This window comes from Gavia stellata, chromosome 6 (assembly GCF_030936135.1).
Source record: "Gavia stellata isolate bGavSte3 chromosome 6, bGavSte3.hap2, whole genome shotgun sequence".
Lineage (NCBI taxonomy): Eukaryota > Metazoa > Chordata > Aves > Gaviiformes > Gaviidae > Gavia > Gavia stellata.
Window position 1 is genome coordinate 49,400,526 of NC_082599.1, and position 25,177 is coordinate 49,425,702.

Here is a 25,177-nt window from a genome sequence, read left to right on the forward strand (position 1 = left end):
AATGGGGAAAAAAAAAATTAAGTGTAACTTCCTGAGTAGAAACTCAGAGCCTGTTTAAAACAGTATTATCAGTGGAAAAACAGGTATAAAGGTGGCCCCTCCGTGAATGGCACATCTCCCCTCTGCAAGTACCATGGAAGCTGGAGGCTGATGGGGAACGAAAGGCTGCACGAAACCCTCCAGAGCAGGACCAAGAATTCAACTCCCGACATCCGCTAGTGCCAAAGCAAATTTTTACCGGGGGAAAAAAAGAATCCATCTTTCACTAGCAATGGATGTTTTACATAAACACGTTGGTATATACAGTCCGTGTTTCATGGGGGGGGTGTGTGTGTGTGTGTGTACTTTTTTCCCCTGGTATGTTAAACACACTTCGCCAGTGCAAGACTGTACACGCAGAAAGTCTGTAAAACATTCTGCTGTGCAAGTCCCTGCACGCCGCGGAAGAGGCTGCCACATACGTGCCTGGAGAAGGCTCCGCACGCCCTGAAAAACCTTGTGAAATTCATAGTATTTTCCTGTTTTTACGACTCACTAAAGAGGCGAGGGGCGGGCGAGGAGGAGCTGTGTGTGTGGGGGGGGAAGTTCGCTTCTTCCATAAAAATTAAATAAATTGCATAACGAGATACTTTCTTTGGCAACTGCTTCCTGACAAATATTTACAAGGGCAGAGCGGAGCGCGTTTCCGCCGACGTGAGCGGGCCCCGCCGCCGCCTTCCCGGGCTCCCCCGGGCTCCCCGCCGGCCGGACGGGCCGGGGCGGCAGCGCGGCTCGGCGGGATGCCCCGGCCCAGCGCCGGGGCCGGTTTCCCTCCCTTCAACGGCCCGGGAGTCTCGCGGCTGCAAGCGTTTGGGAGGACGGAGTTCCGCTACAGTTGGTGGCATGCGTTTAATAAATAAATAAATAAATAATAATAAAAAAATCTACAGGAAACGAAACGCCAAATCAAGGGGGGGGGGGTGCACTCGCCTCCCTCCCCCCGAGCGGGACCCCGGGCTAATCCCTTCAGCTGCACCCCTCCCCCGCCGCCTCTACTCCACCCTCAGGCAGCAACTTCGGTCCCAGCCGGGACCTCTGATCCCTCTTCCCCACCTCCGGAATAAGGGGTCTCCGCTGTCCTCCCCGCCCGCCCGCCCCTCACGCTGCCGCTGCCTCTGCCTCTCCCCTCCACCGGCTCGGCTCGGCTCGGCCCGGCCCGGCCCGGCCCGGCCCACCCTGCCTCCCCCCGCCGCGCCGCCGCCACGGCCTTCCCCTGCTCTGAGGCCGCTTCCCGCCGCTGCTGCTCTCTGTCTCCCTCCGCCCTGGGAGCCGGGCACTATTTCTCCTCCCCCTGCCCCGTGCGCTGGGAGCCTGTGGAATGCTGCGCGCTGGGCCCGGCCGCGGCGGCAGGATACAGCCGAGTCCGGCGCTCACTATAAGAACCTCCTTGTGAACGACGCCATTTTAAGCCTCTCGCTCGGTTCGGTGGTGGGAGCAGCAGCGGCGCTCGGGGCAAGGGGACTAACACCGCCGCCCCGTACGGTCGCCACCCGGGAGGCAGCGGCGGGGGTACCGCCGTCAGCGAAGAGCCGAGCGAGGAGGAGGCGGCAGGGGGACGAGGAAGGAAAGACGGACCGGACCAGGATCGCCCGGGCGGCAGCAGCAGCAGCCGGAGCCCGCGGGGACCCTGCGCTCTCGCCTCCCTGCAACGTTAGTGCCACTTTCTACGGCGGGAACTGGAGGCGAGCCCGGGCCGGGCTCCCCTCCCTCAGCGGCCGCCGGCGCCTTGGGGCGGGCGGGCGCTGCGTCCCGCGGCCGTTGGGGGGTCCAGGGTGTGCCCGGCGCCGAGGCGGGAAGGACGGGGCTGGAGGTGGGCGCTGCCTGGGTGGGAGTGGGGGTGGAAGAGAGGCGCGGGGGGGACAGGAAAGGAGGAGAGGGCTCTTGTTTTGGGAGGTCCGGACAGCTGCGTGGTTGCAGGAGGCGGCAGCTGCAGCTCCCGAGGTGTCTCTTGGGAAGCTCGTCCTGGGGCGAGGGGGTGGGCTGCTCGGGCTGCAGGAGAGGGCGAGTCTCTGCCGGCCGGCTCTCCGCGGGACTCTGCTCCCGGCCGCGTTTGCAGCCGAGGCCGGAGAAGTACTCCCTTTTTTTTCGGGGGGGGGGGGGCGGGGGGGAGGTACTGGCTCGCCGGTGGGCTGCAGACCACCGTGGGTGATAGGAGGTCGAAGAGAGCGTGGGACGGGTTTATTTATACCGAATGTAATTAACTAATCACGGTCGCCGCAGTCAGCGGGCGATAACTAATCTGTTGCCTTGTGGGTTTTCGGTCTTAGTTGCATGCATATTTGCTGGAGAGGTTATGCTTCCTCTGGGTGTCACCGAAATGAAGCTCCCCGGAGCTGGGAGCAATCAAATTAAGTTTTTAACACCCACGTTACCAGAGCCTTTTAGCGGATGACTTGGGCAGTGTGGGGGCTCGCATGCTGCAAGGGGAAGCGCCTGCTGCTTTCCGTGGCTGACTGGGGGGGACGACGACGGCTCCAACCTCCCAAACTAACGCACTTCTGAGATGTGTGAAGCAACTTGCTGTTACTCCTGGTAGGATATAGAGCACTTGTTTCTGATTTCCCGTGGAATAGGGAACTCCAGATGTAATTTTTTCCCGAAAAGCTTAGTTCAGCTCTCTTTTGTGCATGATTAGTTGCTCCTGGGACAGCGAGATTTCTTAAATCTAGCAAAACCTTAAATTCTTCCCTAGCTAAACTTGACTTAGGACATTGTGCCACTTCTTTTTGAATCTCTTCCTAAAAACCTCTACTGAAGTCTATCCCTTCTGGGAAGAAAGGACAGCCTGTGAAGGTGCTATGGGCAACTAGTGACTTTAGAAATAGCAGTGTTGATCTTCGTAATCAGCTACTTCTTGATCTCTTTCTCATGGAGCAGCCATTGTTCTGACACTCTGTATATTCCAGACATCTGTGGTCCTCCCATCCCCCAAAGTATGCAAGTGGTGAATGGAAAGAGGCTGGGCTGGTATGCTGAGGTCGATGGACGGAAATCAAGGAGGGGTTTTAGTAAAACAGGATCTTTATGTGCTGAGACTGTAGTAAAGGCAAAGATGAGAAAACTGCCTGAAAGCATATCTGGGTTTTCTTGGTACTAAGTTCAGATACACCAGAGAGCAACTTACTAACTATGATTTTGCTTCTGAATGACAAAAAGGTACTACTGCAAGGCTTTAAAACAGCACAAAGGACGAAACTTACTGGTGTTTATTTGGCCAAGTTATAATGTGAATTTCAGTAAGTGATGGTCCAGGAACCTAATGTTAGTCTTGCACTTTTATTAAAAAGGTGCTGACAGCTGCAGGTATGTGGCTACTGTGTGGATTGCCTAATGGCTGGTACTGTTGAAAATGAGGCTACTTAGGTGTTCAGACAAGGCTTTAAGCATTCAGTATAAAATCATATTGAGTATCTTGCCATTCTGGGGTCGTTCTAAAGAAATTCATAATGCTTGGCTACTAGTTCAGATATTTTCTGTTTAGGTATAAACTGATATGCGTGGGAATGTTCATGTTGGTCTGTGTGGCTGATCATTTCAAAGAGTCTATGGGAGAAATAACTGTTGATGGAAAGGACAATGCAATGCACAATAGCTTCTGAAAGCAAGGATTTAATACAAAGTAAATCTTAATTGAAAAAGTCAGTTCTTCAAATGTTGTGTTACATCCTTAGTAAACCAAGCTTCCTTTTTCTTGCCTAAGCAATAAATAGGCTGGGCTTCTTACTTGACATGTAGTCTACTGTGAACACTAGTGTTTTGCATTGACTATGTGGTGTGTCAGTAACTGGCTTATCAAATCTTGGCTGTGAAACCTGGTTGCCCTTCAGACATACAGTTTCTTCATGAAATGGATATTGGTCTTCTATGACTTAACATCACCAAAACCTCAAGTTTAACTCTTCAGAACACAGTACTTCAGAAAGTTCATTCGGATGTAAAGACAGCAAGTTAGTACTAATGGCCTTCTAAACTAATTTTGCAGTATTTTGAGGGGTAGAAAGGGAAGCAGCAAGAATGGGGCAGGAAACATGGCTATTGTAAGCTTCAGTTGTATAAACTGGTCTGAATGTGCAGTCTGAAACTCCTGGATAAGGATGTTTCTGTGAAACATTGTCTGGTAGGCAGACTAGTGTGCAAATACAGCCGTAATCAAAATCACTCATGTTAATTCATAGTTAAAGCTGGTAACACAGGGGTTGTGGTGATCATGCAGTTGCTTGCAGCAAAACTTGTTCTGTGACTCTTGTAGGCTGCATACCGTGGCAGGAAAATCAGGACTGACCTTATTTATCTTGAACATCATACTTCACGAAGCCTGATAAAACTTTGTGAGAAACTGTGCAGGCAGTTGGGACTTGCTCTTGGGTCCTCACAGCATGCATTTGCAAGCTCTGATCCCCCTACCTTGCTGCGTGACTGTGCGGTAACTTAGAAATGGCACCGCGTTAACTTTGCAAAATTCTCCTTGGCAGTAAGTATTTCATATGGCTTTTCTTGTCTCTTTAGATAAAATGATTATCCTGGTCAGATGGGCAGGGTAGTATTGCTGACTTTCTAGTTAAGCATTGGAAGACCTGTTTTGGGGGTGCTTTGATGTTACGCACCAACTGAATTTGTTAGACTTGCCAACATAAGGTAGTCTGACAGTGGTTCACTTTTAATATCCGTTTCTGGCACTTGATGCCAAGGTAAAACTTGCTGTAGTCTGTGATCAGGCTTTAGCCCAAGAGGGTAGTGTCTTTTAATATGCTAGTGTTGTGTGGCCTGTGTTGCTGCTCATGAGAAGAAAGGAGCCAGAAAAGTTTTTTTGCACTGACCAGGTAACTTCGAGTGCAAGGGAGAGAACCAGTGGAAGTCTTATTCTGGCATTTCTGTCTGTATGGAACACCAAATTGATAAGGAGAGCAGGTGAAATGTATACCTATAGCTCAGCCTGCCCTCTTGAATCTGTTAACTCTGATGTGATGTGAAAGCAAACGTGTCCTGTGCTTTTATTGCCTTGGGAAGTATGGGTGCAGATGTTGCTTTAAGCTTTTGCTTCAGAAGAACTTTTTGTTAATGCTCCAAGTTGCTTTAGGAAACAATGTATGCTGGCTGGAGGATTAGTATTGCAGAAGTAAGGTACTTGCTCTCTTACTTAATCAACTCTGGAGCCTTGTTTAAGGAATAAATTAATTCCCTTAAAGGTTGAAAGAGTTAATCTAGTATTCTAGGTTGCTGCTTTTAAAAAGATAGTATGAGCTAGCTGGATCTTACCGCAGTTGGCAAACGCACAGTGTGTACTGTAAGTATATTTGCTGGAACTAGCATTTCTAGGCTGACTTACTGTGCTAATAGACTTGTATAAATTGGAGAAGTTTGCCAACTCTGCAGCAACTGTAGCAAGTAGTTCTGTATTGTCCTGGCAACAATTCAGGTGCCCTCCAGTGGCCAGAAATCTTAACATCCTAAAGGTGCTGATAAATGCTGTTGCCTTGTCAGTTTGCCTTAATTAAAAGTGAGCTGAAGAAACATCAGAAGTGTCAGACTTCATTAGCATGCTTGTTGCTTAAACAGTACTTTTTGGAGTGTTGGTATGTCTCATTGTAAATACATAGTTATTCTGACAGACAAGCAGAGGCAGCCACTTTCAGATTCATAAGTATTTCATTAGTGTCAGTGTAATTATGACTAATCACTCTGGTTTCTTAAACCATGGAGATAAATGTTTAACATCCCATGTTCAGGGCTACATGGTTGCAGCCTAAGAAGAAACTAGATTATGGTTAGACTGTTTGCTAAATTGTTGCTGTATTTGAGTGGAAATTAATGTTTTAAGTTCTACACAGACAAGTGGGAAAGATACTTCTGTAATATAGTGGCTGTAAACCTTGTTAGTGATGTATGTGATCGTGATAAATGACTGTAGAACCATTAAGTATCTTTTTAACACTCAAAACTAAGTGGGCAGGAAGCTTGAGGGCTGGCAGTGGTTTGTTGCTGAACTTTATTAGTGTTGAATGAGATGTGGTATAATATTTGTCTAAGTTCTCATAGGTTATCTCTAAATGGTCATGATGGCAGTTCTTTTGTATGTGGCTAGGTAAGACTACAGAATGATGTTTGATCCTGGCTATTGCCATCTCTACTACAGAGAGCTTAGTGAAAGTAGGAGCACGTGAACCAAAAGCTGTAAATCAGTGCAAGCTGATTAGGTGAGCACTGCTGGCAAACTAAATCTTAGATAGAAACACTAGCTCATCCCTAACTGAGAAAGGCAGGAATATGTATAATATAGATACCTAACTGTGTCCCACAAATCCGAGGTGGGAACTTTCCAAGCTGTGATAATAAAACTGCTCTTAATGTTTTCCCAGCCATGAAGATAATCAAACATGATGAATGCTGCGTGTAACCCTAATTGGAAATGCTTGCTGGTGACCAAAAGATCTCAAACCCATTGCTGAACAGAAGTGAACTTAGTAACTGTTTTGAGGTTACTTGCATGAGTTGGTGGTGCTTAGTTGGTCAAAACAATTAAGATGTAAGAGTAACTGGGTTGATAATCTTGTTATGAACTTAATGCAAGTTCATAAACTTGAAACTATCATACCAGTCCTTTAATACTGAGCTGCAAACTGCTGTCAAAGGACTGATAGGTACATTATGTGGAGAAGATTATTACTTTTGTTTTAAAGCTGGATGTGTTACACCTGGTTAGTAGCTGAAGCAGTTCCTTGCATCTCATCTTAACATTTAAGATTATCATCAGCTCCTCTCTTGGACAGTCAAGAAGGATACGTAGGTACTTGCAGCCAATCTTGCCTACTAATAAAGATTTTGCTAATGTTGCAGTATACTTGCCAGTGAAAAGCTCTCTTAAACCATTACTTTCAAACATGACCTGATAACTTCTCTGTCAGTTTGACCACAGCTGCTGCTTATAGCTCACGGAAACAACCAGATTTTTATAGAAGACAAACAAATACAAACAAAGAGTGCAGAAGGTGTAGGTCTCCTTGATAAGATTCCTTTTTTGTTTGCAGATCTTGTTAGAAGCTGCTGGTGTACTTGCCCATGATTTTGAATATAAAGGATTGTGTTAACAGACCTCTTGCAACTCCTGAATGTTTCTCTAGGTAAAGGGCAAAATAATTGTGCTCTGGATTAAAATGCTGTAACTTCTCTGAAGTGACATCCAGTGCTGTGATATTTCGGATACTACAGTATAAGTATGCTTTTAAGTAGCAAAGAGTGTGGGACTATGTGAAAAGGTGCAGTCTTTACATTGCATAGTATGCCCAGCCATGTGACTCTGGCCAGCATCAAACAAAATTCTGTAGGCCACCACTCACAGTTGTAAGAAATTATGGTGGTAGGTAACTGCTACTAAGTACCTTTTGACCTCTCTAGTTGTCCTATCAATATGTAATTTCCCCCAAAGTTTCTCTAAAATGTCTGTTGTAAAGAGTAAAGTACTGTGCATCAAAGGTATTGGAGAACCTTTATATAATATTACCAGCTTCATTGGGGGGGGGGGGGGGGGCGGGATGGGGAGGGAGGGGTGTGTGTGCTTCCTGGCAGACTCTAAAGTTTGAAAGTTCATCTCTTAGAAGGATTGTGCAGATCAGTGCCCAGGTGAACTATATTACTATTTTAGTAACTTACCTGATGTGCTTGTTCTGAATTCTCCAGGTTCTCATCATTTTCTAGATTAGTTAACTCGGGTGTTTGTTGGCTGACCATGGCTCTCAGACCACTGTTAACTGTTGCTTTATTTAAACTTCTAATGGGTTGTTTTTAAAAGGGTACTTAAACCTTAGTATCTGTGAAGACCCTGCCTAATTGCACAAGCTGTTAGTGCCTAAATGCTGTGTTAGTTGCTCAAAATGCTGTGTTTCAGTGACACTCAATGCCTGCAGCTGAAGGAGATCTCATCTGGCAGTGAAAGCTCTCCAAGTCCATTTTTGATGTTACCTGAACTTACAGTCAGTGGCTAAACTTTCTCTTCAGTGATCGATTAAAAGTACCTGTGTTTTGGGTGGCATTCTATACTTGGGTTGAGCAAAACAAAATGTGGATCTTACTACTCTTACATTATAGTATCAACTGCACTTGAAACTTAATGAGTTGTCACAGTTGATCATTTGGCAAGCTGGCTAGTAAGTGTGATTCTTTACTAACCTGCTGTCTCTTTTAGGAGGAAGGGGAGGGTAAAACAGGTGAGTGTCCTGTAGTATCAGAATACTCTGTAGTGCTCCATTCCTAATGGAAGTGAAGTGTGGTAGAATGGAGCCTTACAGCTGTGTTGTAAAGTTCTTGTGGCCCCTTTACCTCCCCTCTGCCATGTGTACCTAAGGCCGCATGGATTCAAAGTTGAGCCTTGTTTTCTGTCCTTGTAACCTGAATCTTTCCTTCACTAGACATTTTTTGAGGAATAAATCCTCTTTTAATACAGCTAACCCAGTGTTTAAGTCTAGTCAAGACTACCAGATGTCTGCACTTCAGTTCCATTAAGCAGTTGCAATCAACTTTCTTAGAGAAGTCTAGCAATAACAGAAATACTTGCATGCTGTTTGCTTTAGGTAATGAGCATGTGAATAGAAACTCTACTCTGTGCTCTTAATTGGTCTTAGATTGCTGAGAACTGAAAACAGACAGGCATAAAACTTTATTTTGTGATGTGGCATAAAATGAACTCTAAAAAAAACCACCTTATAAAAGCTAGTGTAGGGAGGCTCTTCTGCCTTTATGTTATGGAAAGCAATTTTTACATAATTTCTAAGGCAGAAGACAGAGGCTGAAAAAACCAGAACAATTGATGCAATAGCAAACTAGATTGTCTGAAAGAAATAATGAAGTGGAAATGAAGCAGCAAAAGAACAGTGGCTGACAGCAGAGGTAACTTGTAGTGAGCATTGGCAGATCTGTGTGTGTGCTGTCAAATACCCCTCTTCCACTTCAATTCTGTGGATTATCTGAGCTAGTTGCCTCTTTCAGCATGTATTAAGGATATTTAAAGCTTGGAAATTGCAACCTGTTAACCTTTGAGAAAGGTCAGTTAAGCAGATAGTATTCAGATTTCTTAATTTCCTAACATTTAATAGGAGAAACAGATTTTAGACTTTCCAGTCTTATTAAGAGATTTTAAAGAACAAATTAAGACTGTTGTATATTCTGGGTTCAGAATCAAACTTATTGTGATCTGATTAGCTAAAATCTAAAACAGAATGTATTGCTGTTTGCAAGGCATCTTCTAACTTTCTGCAGGCATCAGTAGATGTCTGAAGTATTCTAGCTTGGATAAATTTGAGCTGGATGGATTACATAGGATGCTGAGTGGATAGGGTACTTGTATTTTTCCCTTACTGGTTGGAGGCAGTGATGTTAAGCAAATGTTGCTTGAGGAAATGACCAGAGCAGTTTTGTCATGAGTTAAAGTTTATGAATGAGTTTGTTCTGTTCAGTTTAGGATCAGCAAGCTGGATTTCAGTGTGGGTGTGTGCTGTGGCATGCAGGTTAAGATTCCTGTCACTATTGATAGCTCTTAGTTTTCAGTAGAACTACTGAAATGGGTGAGGTTGCTACATGTTGGCATAACACTTAAATACAGTAATGCTGCTTTATCTCTTGCCATGGCATTTCTTCTCAGGTTGTAGTGAAGCTCTATCATCTAACCTGAAAGAAGATAGAAATGTTTTACAGCTGTGAAAACCCATGGTGGTTTTTTCCTTTCAGAGTTGGGAAGATGCATGCTGGCTCTGTTTGCCCTTGGCTGTATGGTTTGACTTGTTTCCTTTTGATGTTGTGTAAGTTACTTCCATTTACTTAGGATATCTTCAGATGGCCTATGACAAGGTATTTTTACCCAGTGTTAAATATCAACCTGCTGAAAGCAGAAGGAAGCCTGACATTAATATGAAAAATGTGAAGTTTTATGTTCTGATTCCTAGCATAGATAATAAGATAAACTTTAACTTTACTGTATCCAGAAGTATCCAAGTGGTCCATTGCTTTGTTTCATGTGATAATTTACAGTCCTAAACCATTATTTGAGAGCCAATTTTCAATGAGTTTCACAGTTTTTGTCCATCCAGGTCCTTAAACTCCTGTTATTAGGAGGGATTTGAAAAATTGAATTTCTTAATCCAGAAGTCACTAGTAGTAAGTGACTAATTTGACAATAATCAAGGCCCTCTAATACTTGTGTATAACTTTAACTTCAAAATCATCTCCACTCACTGCATACAGCTGTTCCTTTCAGAGTTGACAAAGTGACTGAGGACTGTAAATGCTGCTACTTCGGACAGAATATGGGAATGCTGCTCAGTACTTGTTTTGTGGATATGGAATGTATTTAAGGAAAACTGTTGTATTTAACCCTGTGTGGTACCTTTGTACAAGAATTAAAATTTTTTAAAATGCAAGTCTTCAGAGTGAAACTCAAGCATGTTATCTGTTCTTACTTTGAAATAAAGTCTCTCTTGTTCATTGCATAGAAAAACCATCATTCCTACAGCAAGCTTCTAAAATCCCTTAAAACACACAACACCGAAACTGTACTTTTAAGACTTCTTATTCATCTTACAGAAGCATCTGATACATGAAGGGCCTCTAGAATTGCCTACAAAGCACACTTTACCTCAGAGCTCAGTAGAAGCCATATAAAAATCCTCAAAGTTAAGTTTTTGTTTGGAGTATCTGGGAGGATATGGAAGAGGACTTTATCCCCATTTGGATAAGGAATAATTAGAAGTTTAAAACAGATTTCTGGTGGTAAAAATTCTTGAACTTGTTTTACCTTCAAAGATACAAAATGAAAGCTTCCTAAATTGAGACCTGCAAGGCAAATTGCAATCTTTTTTGACTTCCCAGGTTATCGTATTCCTTCTTAATACAAAATTAGAATTGTCTAAGTTAAAAACTGAATGCAAATACCCTGGATTGTTACTTTCCACAAGTACTATCCTTCCTATCATCTGTGGATAGGCAATCTATAAATCTGTTCTTATAGGTCACCTGTAACTTCTCTATCCTTTCCTCCCCCTCATATTGTAGCTGTCATGCTTGCTTCAGCTAGACTAAGACTTCTTGCTTTTTCCTTTAAAAAAAGAAAAGTTAGTAGGCAAGTATAAACTGATTATAGGCTTCCTTCTTTGAAGGAAGAACAATAACTGGACTTCTAGGCTTCCTGTTAATCAGTTTAGTACTCTTACTAATGAATATTAAAGTGACTATCTCAGTTGCATCATGTCTTCATAAGACTAAAAGCAATAGAGGTAGGCTTGCCTGTTGAAAGAGTGCTTATTAGCTGTGAGGTAGGTTAGACCAAAAATTGCTTAAGGAGACAGGTCAGCCACTCATGCCTGAAAGAGCTTATATACTGTGAAAGCTTCTTTGTTTCTGTTATCAGCATTGTCTTAATTAGACAATTTCCCCTCACCCTGTGCTTCCTCTTCTAGAAAACAGAATAACAACTTCCAGGATAAGACAAAAGGATTTTTTATTTTAAAATCTTTAATAAAATGTATTTCTCGCATCTCCACTTGAAAATTAAGGTTAATTAGGAAGCTTCTGCTATATTAAGTTCTTATATTTCTGTTCTTGGGTCATAGGAATAAGTGCTCTAGTTACCTGGTGTTACTGTTTGTGGAACTGATGTTGCCTGTGTATTTTGGCTACTGACTTTTTGTAAAGCAGATACACAGACAACATCATTGGCAGGCAGCTGCCTGAAACAAGACCATTACAAAATTAGACCCAAACAATGCTTCCAGTAACACCTTGGTAGTGGTTGCAATAATTTCTGAGCCCTTGGAGAAAAACTGATTTTCAGTGCATGTACTTCTCATCACTTGTATGTAGATAATCAATGTTTTTAACTGTTGTAACTATCACAAGAAGATTAAGATTTGCTTGTTCTATGTAAGAAAATGTGTTAGCACCAATGGTTAGTTTAAAGACGCAGTTGCTTGGATGGTCCTAGATGAGACATAGAAAGACATGTATGAAAATATGGTCAGTAAACATGTTGCTTTTAGATCATAGTAATTAGATGTGTCAGTCTTCATTTCTCATGCAAGGTTTAGTAACACGCTGCTCTCGAGCAAAAGATTTCTGGAAGACTTGCAAACTTTAAGTTGGACTTGCTTTACAAAGAGGAGGGGAAATGCTTATCAGCTCCATCAGGAGTAATCTGAGTCAATCTTAATGAAGAGATTCTGTTAAGATTTAAGGTAGTAACCTTGAAAGAAGATGGATACATTTTTATTTAATACAAGCTGCAAATATGAGCTGTTTCATTGTCAACTGAGCCATTTTGTTAGCCTATGAAAACAGGTTTACCTTAGATAAATTGCAGCAGAGGTGCAAATGTACTGTAGTGTTGATATACCAGGCAGGTAAATGTCAGGCTGATATTCACCCCCCTAGACAGGCTATTCTCATAGTTCTTGTCCTCTGTAAAACAGAATAGAAGTAAACAATTCACTGTGCTCTGTGTCTTAATGGAGTTTAACAGCTTTAGAAAGAAAATTATCTAGGCTTTACTCAAGCTGTTCAGAACGATTGTTCAGATTTGAGAAACGCTGTAGGCTTGTTGACTTCCTTGGCATGTGCTTAACTGTTCTCCAAAATCAGAAGTTAATACCTCAGTTTTATTCATCATCAAAATACTCCTCCTCTTTTGTTCCTTTGAAAACCAAGAAATTTGAATTGTCTTCTGTAGTAACTTGAAATTAGTAGCTCCTAAGCCTGCTAAGCTTGCAAAACTCTTTTTCTCAGTTATTTGGAATTCAAATGCAAGGTTGAAACCTATGGTACGCAGTACAGCCTAGTGCAATGTCTTGCAGTGCTCTTCATATGAGGGATTTAATATATATTTTAAAAAACCCAACCTCTATTTAAACCCAAAGCTGATAGTGCTTGCCACACAAGTGGATAGTGTCATGGGGGAGGTTTTTAAGAAGTTAACAGTCCCATAACTCCTGGCGGTACATCCATATGAACTTCTGTATAACATGACATTTATCAAAATTAAGACTTGAATTGCTTTAAAAATAGTGATGCTTATGGAAGCTTGCTGTTATGCTGAAGTTTGTAAAGTGTACTGAGTCGTTCTGTCTCTTCCTGATGGTTAAGGTCTGTATTACTGACCTTGACAGTGTAATGTCACTAGTCATATGTCCTCCAATAAATCTGAATAAGAGCTTGATTTAAAGGCACTGGTATATGGTTCATGGTTGAAGATTACAAGCTTAATTATCCTAGCAGGGTAGGGGTTTTTTTGTTTCCACTCCCCCACCGCACACGTGTTGATCCAGTTCCTGTCAGGAAAGGTAACAGCACAAACATCTGTACCTAGTCTGGGGTTTTTGCTCCCTTTGAAGCGTAGCAGTTAACCTTGTCATGACGCATGATACCTCAGCAGCTTGTCTGGACTCAGTTTACCCCTTTGTAAAATGAGAAGAGAATGGGAAGGAATGGGAGACCGTTCAGTTACAGAAACCCTAAAACCAAACTGAATGTACCCCTTTTCCCTGGCTACCTTTAGTCTGCAGTTATTTTAAACTTATGGGATTAAAACCAGTTTCCCCTCTAAATAAAAAAATGGTACCTGGAATTGCAGGGGGGTTACAGCTGCATGAAATACAGGTAAGGATGTTAGAAACTTTCAGGTGCAGCTAGCAGGCTGATCTAAGCTCAGCATTTCAAAGACTGACTATCTGACTGATAATGTAGTTCTGAACACTTCAGTATTCTTTGTTGCTAACTTGTATATGTTCCTCAGCTTTATGTTGAAATAGTGTTGTGGTGCAGCAGCTAGTCTGGTCTGTTGGATTGTACTAAATGATACAGCTACTCTTCTGATCTCTTCAGGCTGTTGAAACTGAAACAACCTTTCACAGTGCAGTTGCTGTAAGCCAGCTGCTTTCATTTGTGTAAAATTCAACAGTGGAAGGAAATGATATACGTTGTTCCCAAGCCCCTCACTGCATATTTGAATCTGAGGTGGTAGTAAATATCTCAAAGCATAGTCAATGCTCTTGACTGATTCATCTACTAGTATGTTAAGATCAAAACTAATTTAGTTATCATTTTTATTAGCAGCCTCCTGATAGGAGACAAGAAAGGTTACAAAAAGAACAGATTTTTTTTTTTGTGCTAAACATAATGCAAATTGCATATAGCAGCTAGATCTTGCCCAGTTTTCTATTGGAAATGTTGCATCTGATTTAGTGAGGACTAGGGGGAGCAAAGATACAAATTTTACTTTTTAGTGTTATTCCACTTCTTTCTGTTTGGAAGGTGTTAGTGGGGCTGACAAAGTAATGCATAAGACCTGCAGGGAGCTATCAAGCTTTTGTATAGGCACTTCGTCTAACTTAGCTACTGAGGAGGATTTTGGTATTAATGGTGAACTGACAGCATGACTTAGTTTTTCCTTCCCCTTAACCATTGCTACTCCCAAACTCCTAACAGGATGTTGGAAGAATCCAGTGTTCAAGGGACTGGAAAAAAAAAAAATGGTTGTATTGTCAGTGCATCCTCCGTGCAGATTGTGAGAAGTAGGCTGAGTTGGCCAGTCTCTTCCAGGCTGTGGAGTAGGACCAGTGTAGGGGCCTAAGTGTTTCCAGTGGCATAGTAGGGTACTTTATGTTGTGTCTTAAATCAGCTCAGTGCTGCTTATCTGCTGCAGATGCAGATCTACTGTCCATTTTAAAAGAGGAAAGGGTTGCTGCCAGAAGTTGTGGGAGTGCCGAGTCAGGACAAACAGCACTGGCTTTTGTACAGCAAAGTAATGAGTTTGCTCAGGAGCTGCTGGAGTATCCTGCAGCTGGCTCAGAGACAGTGAAATATAAGCTTGCCTCAGTTGCCTAACCTATTCAGTGAGACTCTTAAACTGCAGGCCTGTCTTCTGTTTAATTATGATTTTCTAAAAGGTACTCCTGAAGGAAATTCTTAAACTGGGAAATCTGTCTTTACACAAATACAGCATCAAATGGACTTTGTTCTCCTGTCACAGTACTGCAAACCTGTCCTTTAAAGAGATTAGTGGCTTGCCTTTACTTCATTGTCTAGGAATGTTTTGATCAACATAGCTCTAACACCTAATGGCACATTGAAAACTGATTGCTGGAAGAGATGTTTTTGCTCACTGCACTAGTTACCCACTACAAATGTTTCTGCTTGGCTAGCTCCCAGAATAGGCTGTCACCAGCTCTGTGTCTGCTGAAAACAGTGTTGGACTGTGGGGGGAAGGGGAGCAAATGACATAAAAGTATGACAGCTTTGAGTGACCCGTTGTGAAGCTGTAGCTTCAAATTTCTCTTTCTGGCTTAGTGAAGCAATGGCTACAGATTTATGGTACAAATACTTCTGTACTGCTTGGTGATATCAAATGGAGGTGCATACTGAAGATTTGATTGTATTTCAGCCTCCTGCCCCCAATTATCTTGGCTTTCTGCAAAAAAAAAAGTGAGTTTGGTGACTTAATGTGTGCGACTAAAGGAGAGCATTTGTTTATAAGGCTGGTTCAATTTTCAGTTTAACTTCAAGGAAGCGTATTTTGCGTAGCAAGACACCTTTCTTGCGGGTACAGGAAAGGAGTAAAGGAGGAGGTTCAATTATAACTCTTTAGGTAGTTGTACCACTGAAATAATAGCTTGCCTTAAATGGTCATTTCAGCTTTTCTCGCAAAAATCCATGTTGTAGCCCTGTAGCAAACAGTTTTGCTAGTATCTTAAGAGTAGCTGTCTTTGAGAGAAATGAGGAAGTCTGACATTTAGCCCTTGTCTTTGCGGCATGTCCAAGCTGTGGAATTTAATGTCTGGACTTCATCTTATGCAAGGATAGAGAAGAGAAAAATGGCTCTATCATGGTCAGTCTTCAATTCTTTTTCTCTTGCATCTTTAGGAGGAGAATATATCTTACATATAGGCTGTCAGAAAGAGTCTGGGTGATACCTCTCATTCTTTTGCGTCTCTGTCCATGGGGGTTTGCTAATTAGCATTTGAATATACTCACTGTAGCAATGAAATGGCAAGATGTGCGAAGTCTTACTTTGCAATTCTAGTGTTCTAATATGAAACCCTGTCTTACTAGCACTGATTAATGTTTAATAAGTTCTAACCTTGCTCTTTTTTAGGGTCTCTGAAAGGTAGCAGGAAAGAGTTCTGGGAGCACAACAAGGAACATGGCAACCCAAGGTATATCATGCATCACAATTTATGTTATTAGAATCTAGCAGTCTAATAAAGAGCAGTTAAATTGGCTCCTTACTCCCCTTCTTTAACTTTTTAAAGTCACTTGGATTGAATAATGTCTGCTCTACTACAATAATTAATACCTTACCACTGGAACTCAAACCTGCAAACAAGTTTGTCATTGTAAGCATTTTGGGTCCCTTAAGTGCAGTCAAGTATGTAATCATAGTATGTGGAACAGGGAACTTTAAGCAGTAGACTAAGTCACAATAGCAGTGATTGCTCTGTCTGTTAGTCAGGTTTATAGATGTCTGCATTGGATTGACGTGAAGCCTCAGCTTAAAACTGCTGTCTCACTTACAGTGCTGCCTCTGCTGGGTTGAGGTAGTTGTTTATAGCAGTTTATTTTCATTTAAAATCTGTGTCATCTCTTGGATTAATACATGCTGGAGTAATTGAACTGAACTTAATTGTTCAATAATGATTTCTTACAGCTGACTTGATGGAGTTGGATATGGCAATGGAGCCAGACAGAAAAGCAGCAGTCAGTCATTGGCAGCAACAATCATATCTGGACTCTGGTATCCATTCCGGTGCCACAACAACTGCTCCCTCCTTGAGTGGCAAGGGCAATCCTGAAGAGGAAGATGTGGACACAACACAAGTCCTGTATGAGTGGGAGCAGGGATTCTCTCAGTCCTTTACCCAGGAGCAAGTTGCTGGTAAGGCCTTTTCTATTACACTGATATGCTTAGGCACGCAGCTTAGCAATACAGAAATCTAAATACTGAATTATTTCTAATCTAGAAGATGGGCTTTTTATTCCTAGTTTGAGGTAGCACCTTACCTTGTTTTTCAGATATTGATGGCCAGTATGCAATGACTAGAGCTCAGAGAGTGCGTGCAGCTATGTTCCCTGAAACACTGGATGAAGGAATGCAAATCCCATCCACGCAGTTTGATGCTGCTCATCCAACTAATGTGCAACGCCTGGCTGAGCCATCCCAGATGTTAAAACATGCTGTTGTTAATCTCATAAACTACCAAGATGATGCTGAACTTGCAACTCGTGCAATCCCAGAACTGACCAAACTGTTGAACGATGAGGACCAGGTAAGCATTTTCCTTGCCTCGATGTAGCTTGCTTGTGGGGCTTCTTCAATGACCTTTAAACTAAAAGCTTTCTTCAAATATTTCTGTAGGTGGTGGTGAACAAGGCTGCAGTTATGGTTCATCAGTTATCCAAAAAGGAAGCATCTCGCCATGCTATTATGAGATCTCCTCAAATGGTATCTGCTATTGTACGTACCATGCAAAATACAAATGATGTGGAAACAGCCCGTTGTACTGCAGGTACACTGCACAATCTCTCACATCACCGTGAAGGCTTGTTGGCAATCTTCAAATCAGGAGGCATTCCTGCTTTGGTTAAAATGCTTGGGTATGTGAACTACTAAGACAGTACTCGTTTTCAGTTGGTACTGGTAGCTGCAGATACTCATGAGATTTTTCCTTTTGTAGGTCCCCAGTGGACTCTGTGCTGTTCTATGCTATTACAACTCTTCACAATCTCCTGTTACATCAGGAAGGAGCCAAAATGGCTGTCCGTCTAGCTGGTGGGCTGCAGAAAATGGTTGCCTTGCTCAACAAGACAAATGTCAAATTCTTGGCCATCACAACGGACTGCCTTCAGATTTTAGCGTATGGCAATCAAGAAAGCAAGGTAAGTGCCTCTGCTATTGAAGCACTTAAAATGAGCAAGCTTGCTACGAATGGCCTAACAGTTCTTGTGTACTGACCTCTTTATTCTGAATCTTCACCCATGTTGGCTTTTGCCAGTCAGTCCTGACCTTGCAAGAGGTGAGGGACGCAGGAATTATTTTGCAGAAATGCAGTCATGCTTTTATAGTGAGACTGCAAAACTTACAGACCTGACCAGCAGATGTGAACAGTTTTTTAGAGATCTGTAATCTATGATGGGTGTAAGCTAGCAACAATTACTACCTACTGACATGCACAGGAAGTGACAGATAGATGTTATTTTTGCTGTCTTTCAGCTGATTATTCTGGCTAGTGGTGGACCCCAGGCTCTAGTAAACATAATGAGGACCTATACTTATGAGAAACTATTGTGGACCACAAGTAGGGTGCTGAAGGTGTTGTCAGTCTGCTCCAGCAACAAACCTGCTATTGTTGAAGCTGGTAAGTACCTTGTACCCATGATACCTTTAAAAGCTATACGGTGCTGCAGGATCAGTACATTTCATGCAAAAACAGAAGCTGCCAGCATCAAAAACTGAACTTGGATTGGTCCTTCAGTCCATAACTAGTTTTGGAGGCCTTTGGTATACAGAAGTATAAAAGGCAGTCTGTTTTAAGTTGTCTGCTGTGTTGTTAGCTGGATGGCTTAGTGGCTGAGCATTGTCAGAATGGTCCCCTTAAATGTATGCATATTCTAAAAGGTCCAGTGTCAAAAAAAGAATCTCAGGGGTTTTTTTTCTATGTGACGAAGGGTTAGAGTCTAGCCATATTACGATACTAATGCCAAGAAAGATCCAGAAGCTTTTGAGATATACACTCAGACTTCAAGGAGGAGGACTGTTCACTGACTGTTCACAAGATAAACATCTGAGTAATGGTGTCAAATCTGTACCATCTTCTAGGTGGGATGCAAGCTCTGGGACTCCATCTCACGGATCCAAGCCAGCGTCTTGTTCAGAACTGTCTCTGGACTCTGAGAAATCTGTCAGATGCTGCAACAAAGCAGGTAAATGGCTCTTCTAAGAGATCAGGTTCAAAAGCCAACATAATGGAAGAGGAGAGAGACTAGATTTTTCTTCCCTCTTTTTTTGCAGGAGGGAATGGAAGGCCTTCTAGGAACTCTTGTTCAGCTTTTAGGATCAGATGATATTAATGTTGTGACTTGTGCTGCTGGCATCCTTTCTAACCTTACCTGCAACAATTACAAGAACAAAATGATGGTGTGCCAGGTTGGTGGCATTGAGGCTCTTGTGCGCACAGTTCTTCGGGCTGGAGACAGGGAAGACATCACAGAACCTGCTATTTGTGCGCTCCGTCACCTCACCAGCAGGCATCAAGAAGCTGAGATGGCTCAAAATGCAGTACGTCTCCATTATGGACTCCCAGTGGTGGTTAAACTGTTGCACCCGCCATCACACTGGCCTTTGATCAAGGTAAATCATAGTTAACAGCTTTCAGCACTGAAAACTGGTGCTTTTTTAAGGTAACCGTAACTGTGAAAAATACTTTGTTTCCAAGGTATTGGGGAATGTAATTTGTCTGAGGGAAAGTTGCTTCAATTGAGCAGCTTAGAATTATCCATTAGAGATTTAAGCATTTGGGATCAACTGATTAAAAAAAGAAATTGCTAACAGCAAGCACACCCCTCATGCGCTTTTATTCCCCACCCCCTTTCTTAACTGCAGGCTACTGTTGGTTTGATCCGAAATCTTGCTCTTTGTCCTGCAAACCACGCCCCACTGCGTGAACAAGGTGCTATTCCAAGGCTAGTTCAGTTGCTGGTTAGAGCACATCAAGATACCCAGCGACGTACTTCTATGGGTGGAACGCAACAGCAGTTTGTGGTAAGTGGCCACCACTAACTGAAGTTACGTGTAAAACTCCTCACTTGTCAGTGTGGCTCAGCTGTGTATTGTTTTGGGGTAAATAGCTGTTGTCTTATCATTTGCTCTAAATCATGTTATTCTCTTGGCATGCTGATAATTCTGTCTTGGCAGACCTGAAGTTTTTCTTAAATAAACAAGAACGTCAAAACCTTGGTTCTTATTTTACTGAGAACCTCTTGAACATTTAATTCTGAATACTATAGATTACAGAAATACTGGTTTTGCTCACTCTGGCAAGGGAAGTAGGTCTCTACGAGGAGACTCATCATTGTTGGAACTGTGGGTTTAAGAATGCTATCACAGCTTATTGCATATTTTCAAGGGTGCTTAGAGCTGTAAAAGTACTGAGAAGTTGTACAGCCTGTATACTTGTTACCTGTTTAGGTACCAGGGCAGTATGGCAAGATCAGTGTCAATTTTTTGCCCCGTTGAACACATTAACAAAGGGGAAGTTGCCTTAGTATGGTCAAATGGAAGCAGGACCTACTAGTACAGGAGTGTAGTTAATACTTGCAGAGGTGGGGGGGGTGTCTCTTTGTTACTGATAACCACTGTTTCAAACTTAAACTGCCAAACTAATTCAGTTTTGGGGAAAAAAGCCAATGTTGTCAGACGTGAAGTTTATAACGAACTGAAATAAAAATGAGAACACTGGGAGGAGTTCCACTGAGATGCTTTGGTTACTCAATTTAGTTGGATAAACTGGGCTAACTCCTAGCAGAGATGTTAAGTCTGAAGGCCAGCAGTAGATAGTGGATATGAGCCCTTTTGGGGGAAGGGGCTCTGTGCAGGGGACAAGTTTGGTTGATTTATTGACACAGTGATCAGCTTTTTGACAGTCATTTTGGAAGACAGCACGTAATATCTTAACTTAAAAAAAATGCCTCTTCTTTCCCTGACTAGGAGGGTGTGCGTATGGAAGAAATTGTCGAGGGCTGTACTGGAGCCCTGCATATTCTTGCACGTGATGTTCATAATCGAATTGTAATCAGGGGTCTAAATACCATTCCACTGTTTGTGCAGGTAAGCAAGAACTCAAGAAAATGCTATAGTACATACTAGAAAAACTTAGTGCTTCCTTGGTGGAACTGCTAAGTCACGTTGTGCTGAAGAGCTCGTTTCAAGTAGAAGAGCTAAAGAAACCCTTGTGTTTTGGTTGCAGTTGTTGTACTCTCCCATTGAGAACATCCAGAGAGTAGCTGCAGGTGTACTTTGTGAACTGGCTCAAGACAAGGAAGCAGCTGAAGCAATTGAAGCTGAAGGTGCAACTGCTCCTTTAACAGAACTGCTTCATTCTAGGAATGAGGGTGTTGGTAAGTGAACTTAAAAGATAGGTTTCGTACTTGTGTTAGAAAAGTTGCTAGAAGGCTTGACCTCTACTAAAATCACTCTTCCTTTCAATAGCAACGTATGCAGCTGCAGTGCTGTTCAGAATGTCTGAGGACAAACCACAAGACTATAAGAAGCGACTTTCGGTTGAATTGACAAGTTCTCTGTTCCGGACTGAGCCAATGGCTTGGAACGAGGTGAGCTGCATTTTTGTGTTAATGGTTCCTTGGGCACACCTTGCTTCCAAGTCCTCCCTCGTTCCAGTAGTGAAGTATATGTGCCGTCAGTGATACAGGTCCAGCTTTACACATGGCTGTATCTTCTTTACTCTCTACATGTTCAGGTTCAGTGAACCTGTGGCAAGCAGCCTTAGAGCTGCTTCTTCCCTTGCAGATAGGAAGAGTCCATTCTCTACTGCTGCTAAAGTTTATAGTTCTCATTATGTTTGTTAGTGTGCAAAGCTGTATAGAAGAACTTCTTACATTTCTGTGCTGCTTGTCAGAACCTAATGAACTCTGAATGCAGAAACTGAGGCATGAGTGATATAAGGGAAGCATAAACATAAAACATACCCTGTGAGGCTTCTATCAAGCAAACAATGTAGGACTAATAATCTTGGGGTGGGGATGCAACTCATGTTCTCTTTAGAATTGAGCTCTCAGGCTTGAATATGTTTGCAGGCTGATTATCACACATTGCCTTTTTTCATGCTTGAAGGGCTACACAGTGAATTGAGACTGAAAACAAACCATTTGCATGGGGGAGAGGGAAGGTTTCACTAAGTCCCTTGTCTTCCCCCAGATTCCTAAGTCAGGAGCCTAGCTTGTCTTACCGTGCATGTATTTACTAAATAAAGGACAGTAGCCCTTGATTTGTGCTATTTCAGTGCTTACTTTCCTGTTGACCTAAAATCTGTATCATCTACCACAGTAATGTGGAAAAAAAGCTAAAATGGGGTATCTCTTTGAGATTGCGAGTTATGCAATTACACTACAGACAGGTAATTACTTCTGTAATTGGACAAACTGGGGGAGGCTCCTTCAGAAGTCCTAAATGCCCTATTCCTGGCTCAGGAGTCTCAGAACAGCTAACTGGCGGGAGCTGGGCAGGTGTACCTGTACCTGTACTCTAGGAGGAGTGTTCCTAGACCTGCGCCATCTTTTTCATTCCCAGACAGAACCCTCCTTCCAGTGATCTATGGACTCCTATGCCTCAATCTGGCTGTTATACATTGGATGCAGATGCTTGGATAAAAAGGCATTTCATGTTTACAGAAGTACCATGCTGCAGTGCTTGCTGCAGAAGAGTTGCTAAAAAGGGGGCTGGGATAAGCTTCAAAGCTTTTTAAACTTGAATTACTAGTGCTGGCCCAAAGACCTGACATTAAAACTGTTTTGTAACTTTTTGTGTACATCTAGACAGCAGATCTTGGACTTGATATCGGTGCCCAGGGAGAACCTCTTGGATACCGCCCAGATGGTAGGTCTCCTCCATTCCCCTTGACTAAACTTAAGTTGGATGAAGTCAAGTCATAGATTTTAAAGGAGAACTGCAAATGAGTGAAGAGTGAATTACTCTTCAGCAAGGTATTGCAAACTGACAAGCAGATGGGGAACTGCCAGTTCAAATAACCAGTTGCTGCAACACCACTGGCAGCACTGAAATGGGAGCCATATGAACATTCAAAACTGGTGTCTTTCATCTGAGTCTTGTGGGAGACTCTCCCACTGAGCTGTTGTTTCCAGAAATCTTTTAAATTCTTTACAAAGGGACTTGACAATTCCAATAGTGCAGTTTTTCTTTAAAACAAAAGCTGGTATTGAATGTATTGGTCTGTAACTGTCTATAGACTTGAACGCAAGCCTATCCCTAAGGATTCTAAGCTATTTTTGACTAGTCTTTCAGAAGCAAGTCTACAGTCTTGGAGCCTGGTTTTGCTGCAGTATTGTTGAATTTTAGTACTGTTGATTGTGCAGACTAATGGCTTGGCTGGAATCTGCTCGTGCTTCTGACTGCAGTGTGCTTTGTCTGCAGAATCATACTGGAAGGCTGTTTCGAACAATGGAATAGCCATTAAGGGTAGGCAACAGATTGTTTTGAACTTGGCTGAACTAGAAAAAAAAATTAGACGGCTACAAAGATCTTCTCACACACTGATACTTGCAGCTTCTGATGCATCTAACATCTGTTAACAGTATGCTTTTTTTCCCTCTGCCACCTTTAACTTTCTTAGATCCTAGCTACCGTTCTTTCCACTCTGGCGGATACGGTCAGGATGCCTTGGGTATGGACCCTATGATGGAACATGAAATGGGTGGCCACCACCCTGGTGCTGACTACCCAGTTGATGGTCTGCCAGATCTTGGCCATGCCCAGGACCTTATGGATGGGCTGCCTCCAGGTGACAGTAATCAGTTGGCCTGGTTCGATACTGACCTGTAAATCATCCTTTAGGTAAGAAGCTCCAACCTTGAATTTAAAAACAAAACAAAAAGAGAAAAACAGATGACTGGACTGAGAACTTGGTTGGCAGGGAGGGATTGGCTCAGTTGGGTCCCAGTGTGCCAGAATAGTGGATAAAGGCTCTGGAAACACACGATCAGTACACTCCAAACTGACTTCTGCCGTGAAGTGTGGAAGTAATTAACTGTAATGTCTTGTGCACTGGCTTCACGCAGTCTTAGTACGTGAAAACAGTCCTTTACTCAGGAACACTGATGCCTCTTTTTTTTCTCTTTGCAGCTGTATCATCTGAATGAACTTGCATTGATTGGCCTGTAGAGTTGCTGAGAGGGCTCGAGGGGTGGGCTAGTATCTCAGAAAGTGCCTGACACACTAACCAAGCTGAGTTTCCTATGGGAACAATTGAAGTAAACTTTTTGTTCTGGTCCTTTTTGGTTGAGGAGTAATAATACAAATGGATTTTGGGAGTGATTCAAGAAACGAAGAATGCACAAGAATGAATTGCAAGATGGAATTTATCAAACCCTAGCCTTGCTTGTTAAAAATTTATTATTTTTTTTAAAATCTCTGTAATGGTACTGACCTTGCTTGCTTTGGAAGTAGCCTTTCTTTTCGCAGTAATTGTTGTTAGGGTTTTTTTTAAGTCTCTCGTAGTATTAAGTTATAGTGAATATGCTACAGCAGTTTCTAATTTTTAAGGATTGAGTAAAGGTGTAGAACACTAATTCATAATCGCTCTAACTGTATTCTGAATAAAGTGTAACATTGTGTAGCCTTTTTGTATAAAAAAAACCTAGACAAATAGAAATGGTCCAATTAGTTTCCTTTTTAATATGCTTAAAATAAGCAGGTGGATCTATTTCATGTTTCTGATCAAAAACTTTATCTGGGATATGTCTGGGTAGGGGCCAGTAAGAACTGTTTATTTGGAACCTTGTATTGGACAGTTTACCAGTTGCCTTTTATCCCAAAGTTATTGTAGCCTGCTGTGATACAGATGCTTCATGAGAAAAATGCAGTTATAAAATGGTTCAAAATTAAAGTAAACTTTTAATTCACTCTGTGTCAGATTATTTCAGACCATAAAGCATATTTGTGTGTTTACAAGTCTTCTGAAAATTGTCTTGGAATTGCACAAGAACTTCTGTACTTCAGAGGAGGAAGCCAAAAAGAAGCATTCACCTCTCATCCCACTGAGGAATACTTACCCTTTACACTCCCAAGTCTTAATGACAAAGGTTTTCTACTGCAGCCCTCTGAGGCAGCATTCTTCCCCTTGACCTGCTGCCACTTTGCTTTGGCAGGTGCCTTGCATCTGGCTAGACCCACTGCCATGCTGCGGAAACTATGCTGTGGCCTCCCAGCCACACTTAACTTCTGGGCTTCAAAAAGTGAGAGCAGTGTATTACTGCAGCACTTTTCAGAGGTGCACTGCCAGTAGGGTCAGATGAAGCTCCTTTGCTTACAAAGTGTCAGCTGGTCCAGTAGCTTAAACCTATTTTCAGGTGTCCTCAA

At 42.5% G+C, this 25,177-nt stretch overlaps 1 protein-coding gene across 3 annotated transcripts; it reads left to right on the top strand.

The window, feature by feature from the left end:
- Window positions 1-1,486: 1,486 nt before the first annotated feature.
- Window positions 1,487-24,720, top strand: CTNNB1 (catenin beta 1). Of its 3 annotated transcripts, XM_059818294.1 has the most exons (16): window positions 1,487-1,689; window positions 16,166-16,226; window positions 16,718-16,945; window positions 17,083-17,336; window positions 17,426-17,664; window positions 17,745-17,946; window positions 18,281-18,425; window positions 18,887-18,990; window positions 19,079-19,417; window positions 19,670-19,828; window positions 20,774-20,893; window positions 21,033-21,183; window positions 21,275-21,396; window positions 22,618-22,678; window positions 23,433-23,653; window positions 23,942-23,979. In XM_059818294.1, exons 2-15 carry the CDS (start codon window positions 16,214-16,216, stop codon window positions 23,639-23,641), a joined length of 2,346 nt encoding a protein of 781 aa, XP_059674277.1. In that variant the 5' UTR covers window positions 1,487-1,689; window positions 16,166-16,213; the 3' UTR covers window positions 23,642-23,653; window positions 23,942-23,979. The 3 variants fall into 3 exon arrangements, with proteins under 3 accessions (XP_059674277.1, XP_059674280.1, XP_059674278.1); XM_059818297.1 differs by lacking the exon at window positions 23,433-23,653 and having other exon boundaries at window positions 23,942-24,720; XM_059818295.1 differs by lacking the exons at window positions 23,433-23,653; window positions 23,942-23,979 and adding an exon at window positions 23,234-23,424.
- The last annotated feature ends 457 nt before the right edge of the window (window positions 24,721-25,177 follow it).

What these genes read in the sequence shown, in the direction of transcription:
- CTNNB1 (XM_059818294.1), top strand. An exon ending in ATGGCAATCAAGAAAGCAAG is followed by an intron (nt 17,947 to 18,280) that starts GTAAGTGCCTCT and finishes GCTGTCTTTCAG; the next exon opens with CTGATTATTCTGGCTAGTGG. An exon ending in CCATTCCACTGTTTGTGCAG is followed by an intron (nt 20,894 to 21,032) that starts GTAAGCAAGAAC and finishes TTTTGGTTGCAG; the next exon opens with TTGTTGTACTCTCCCATTGA.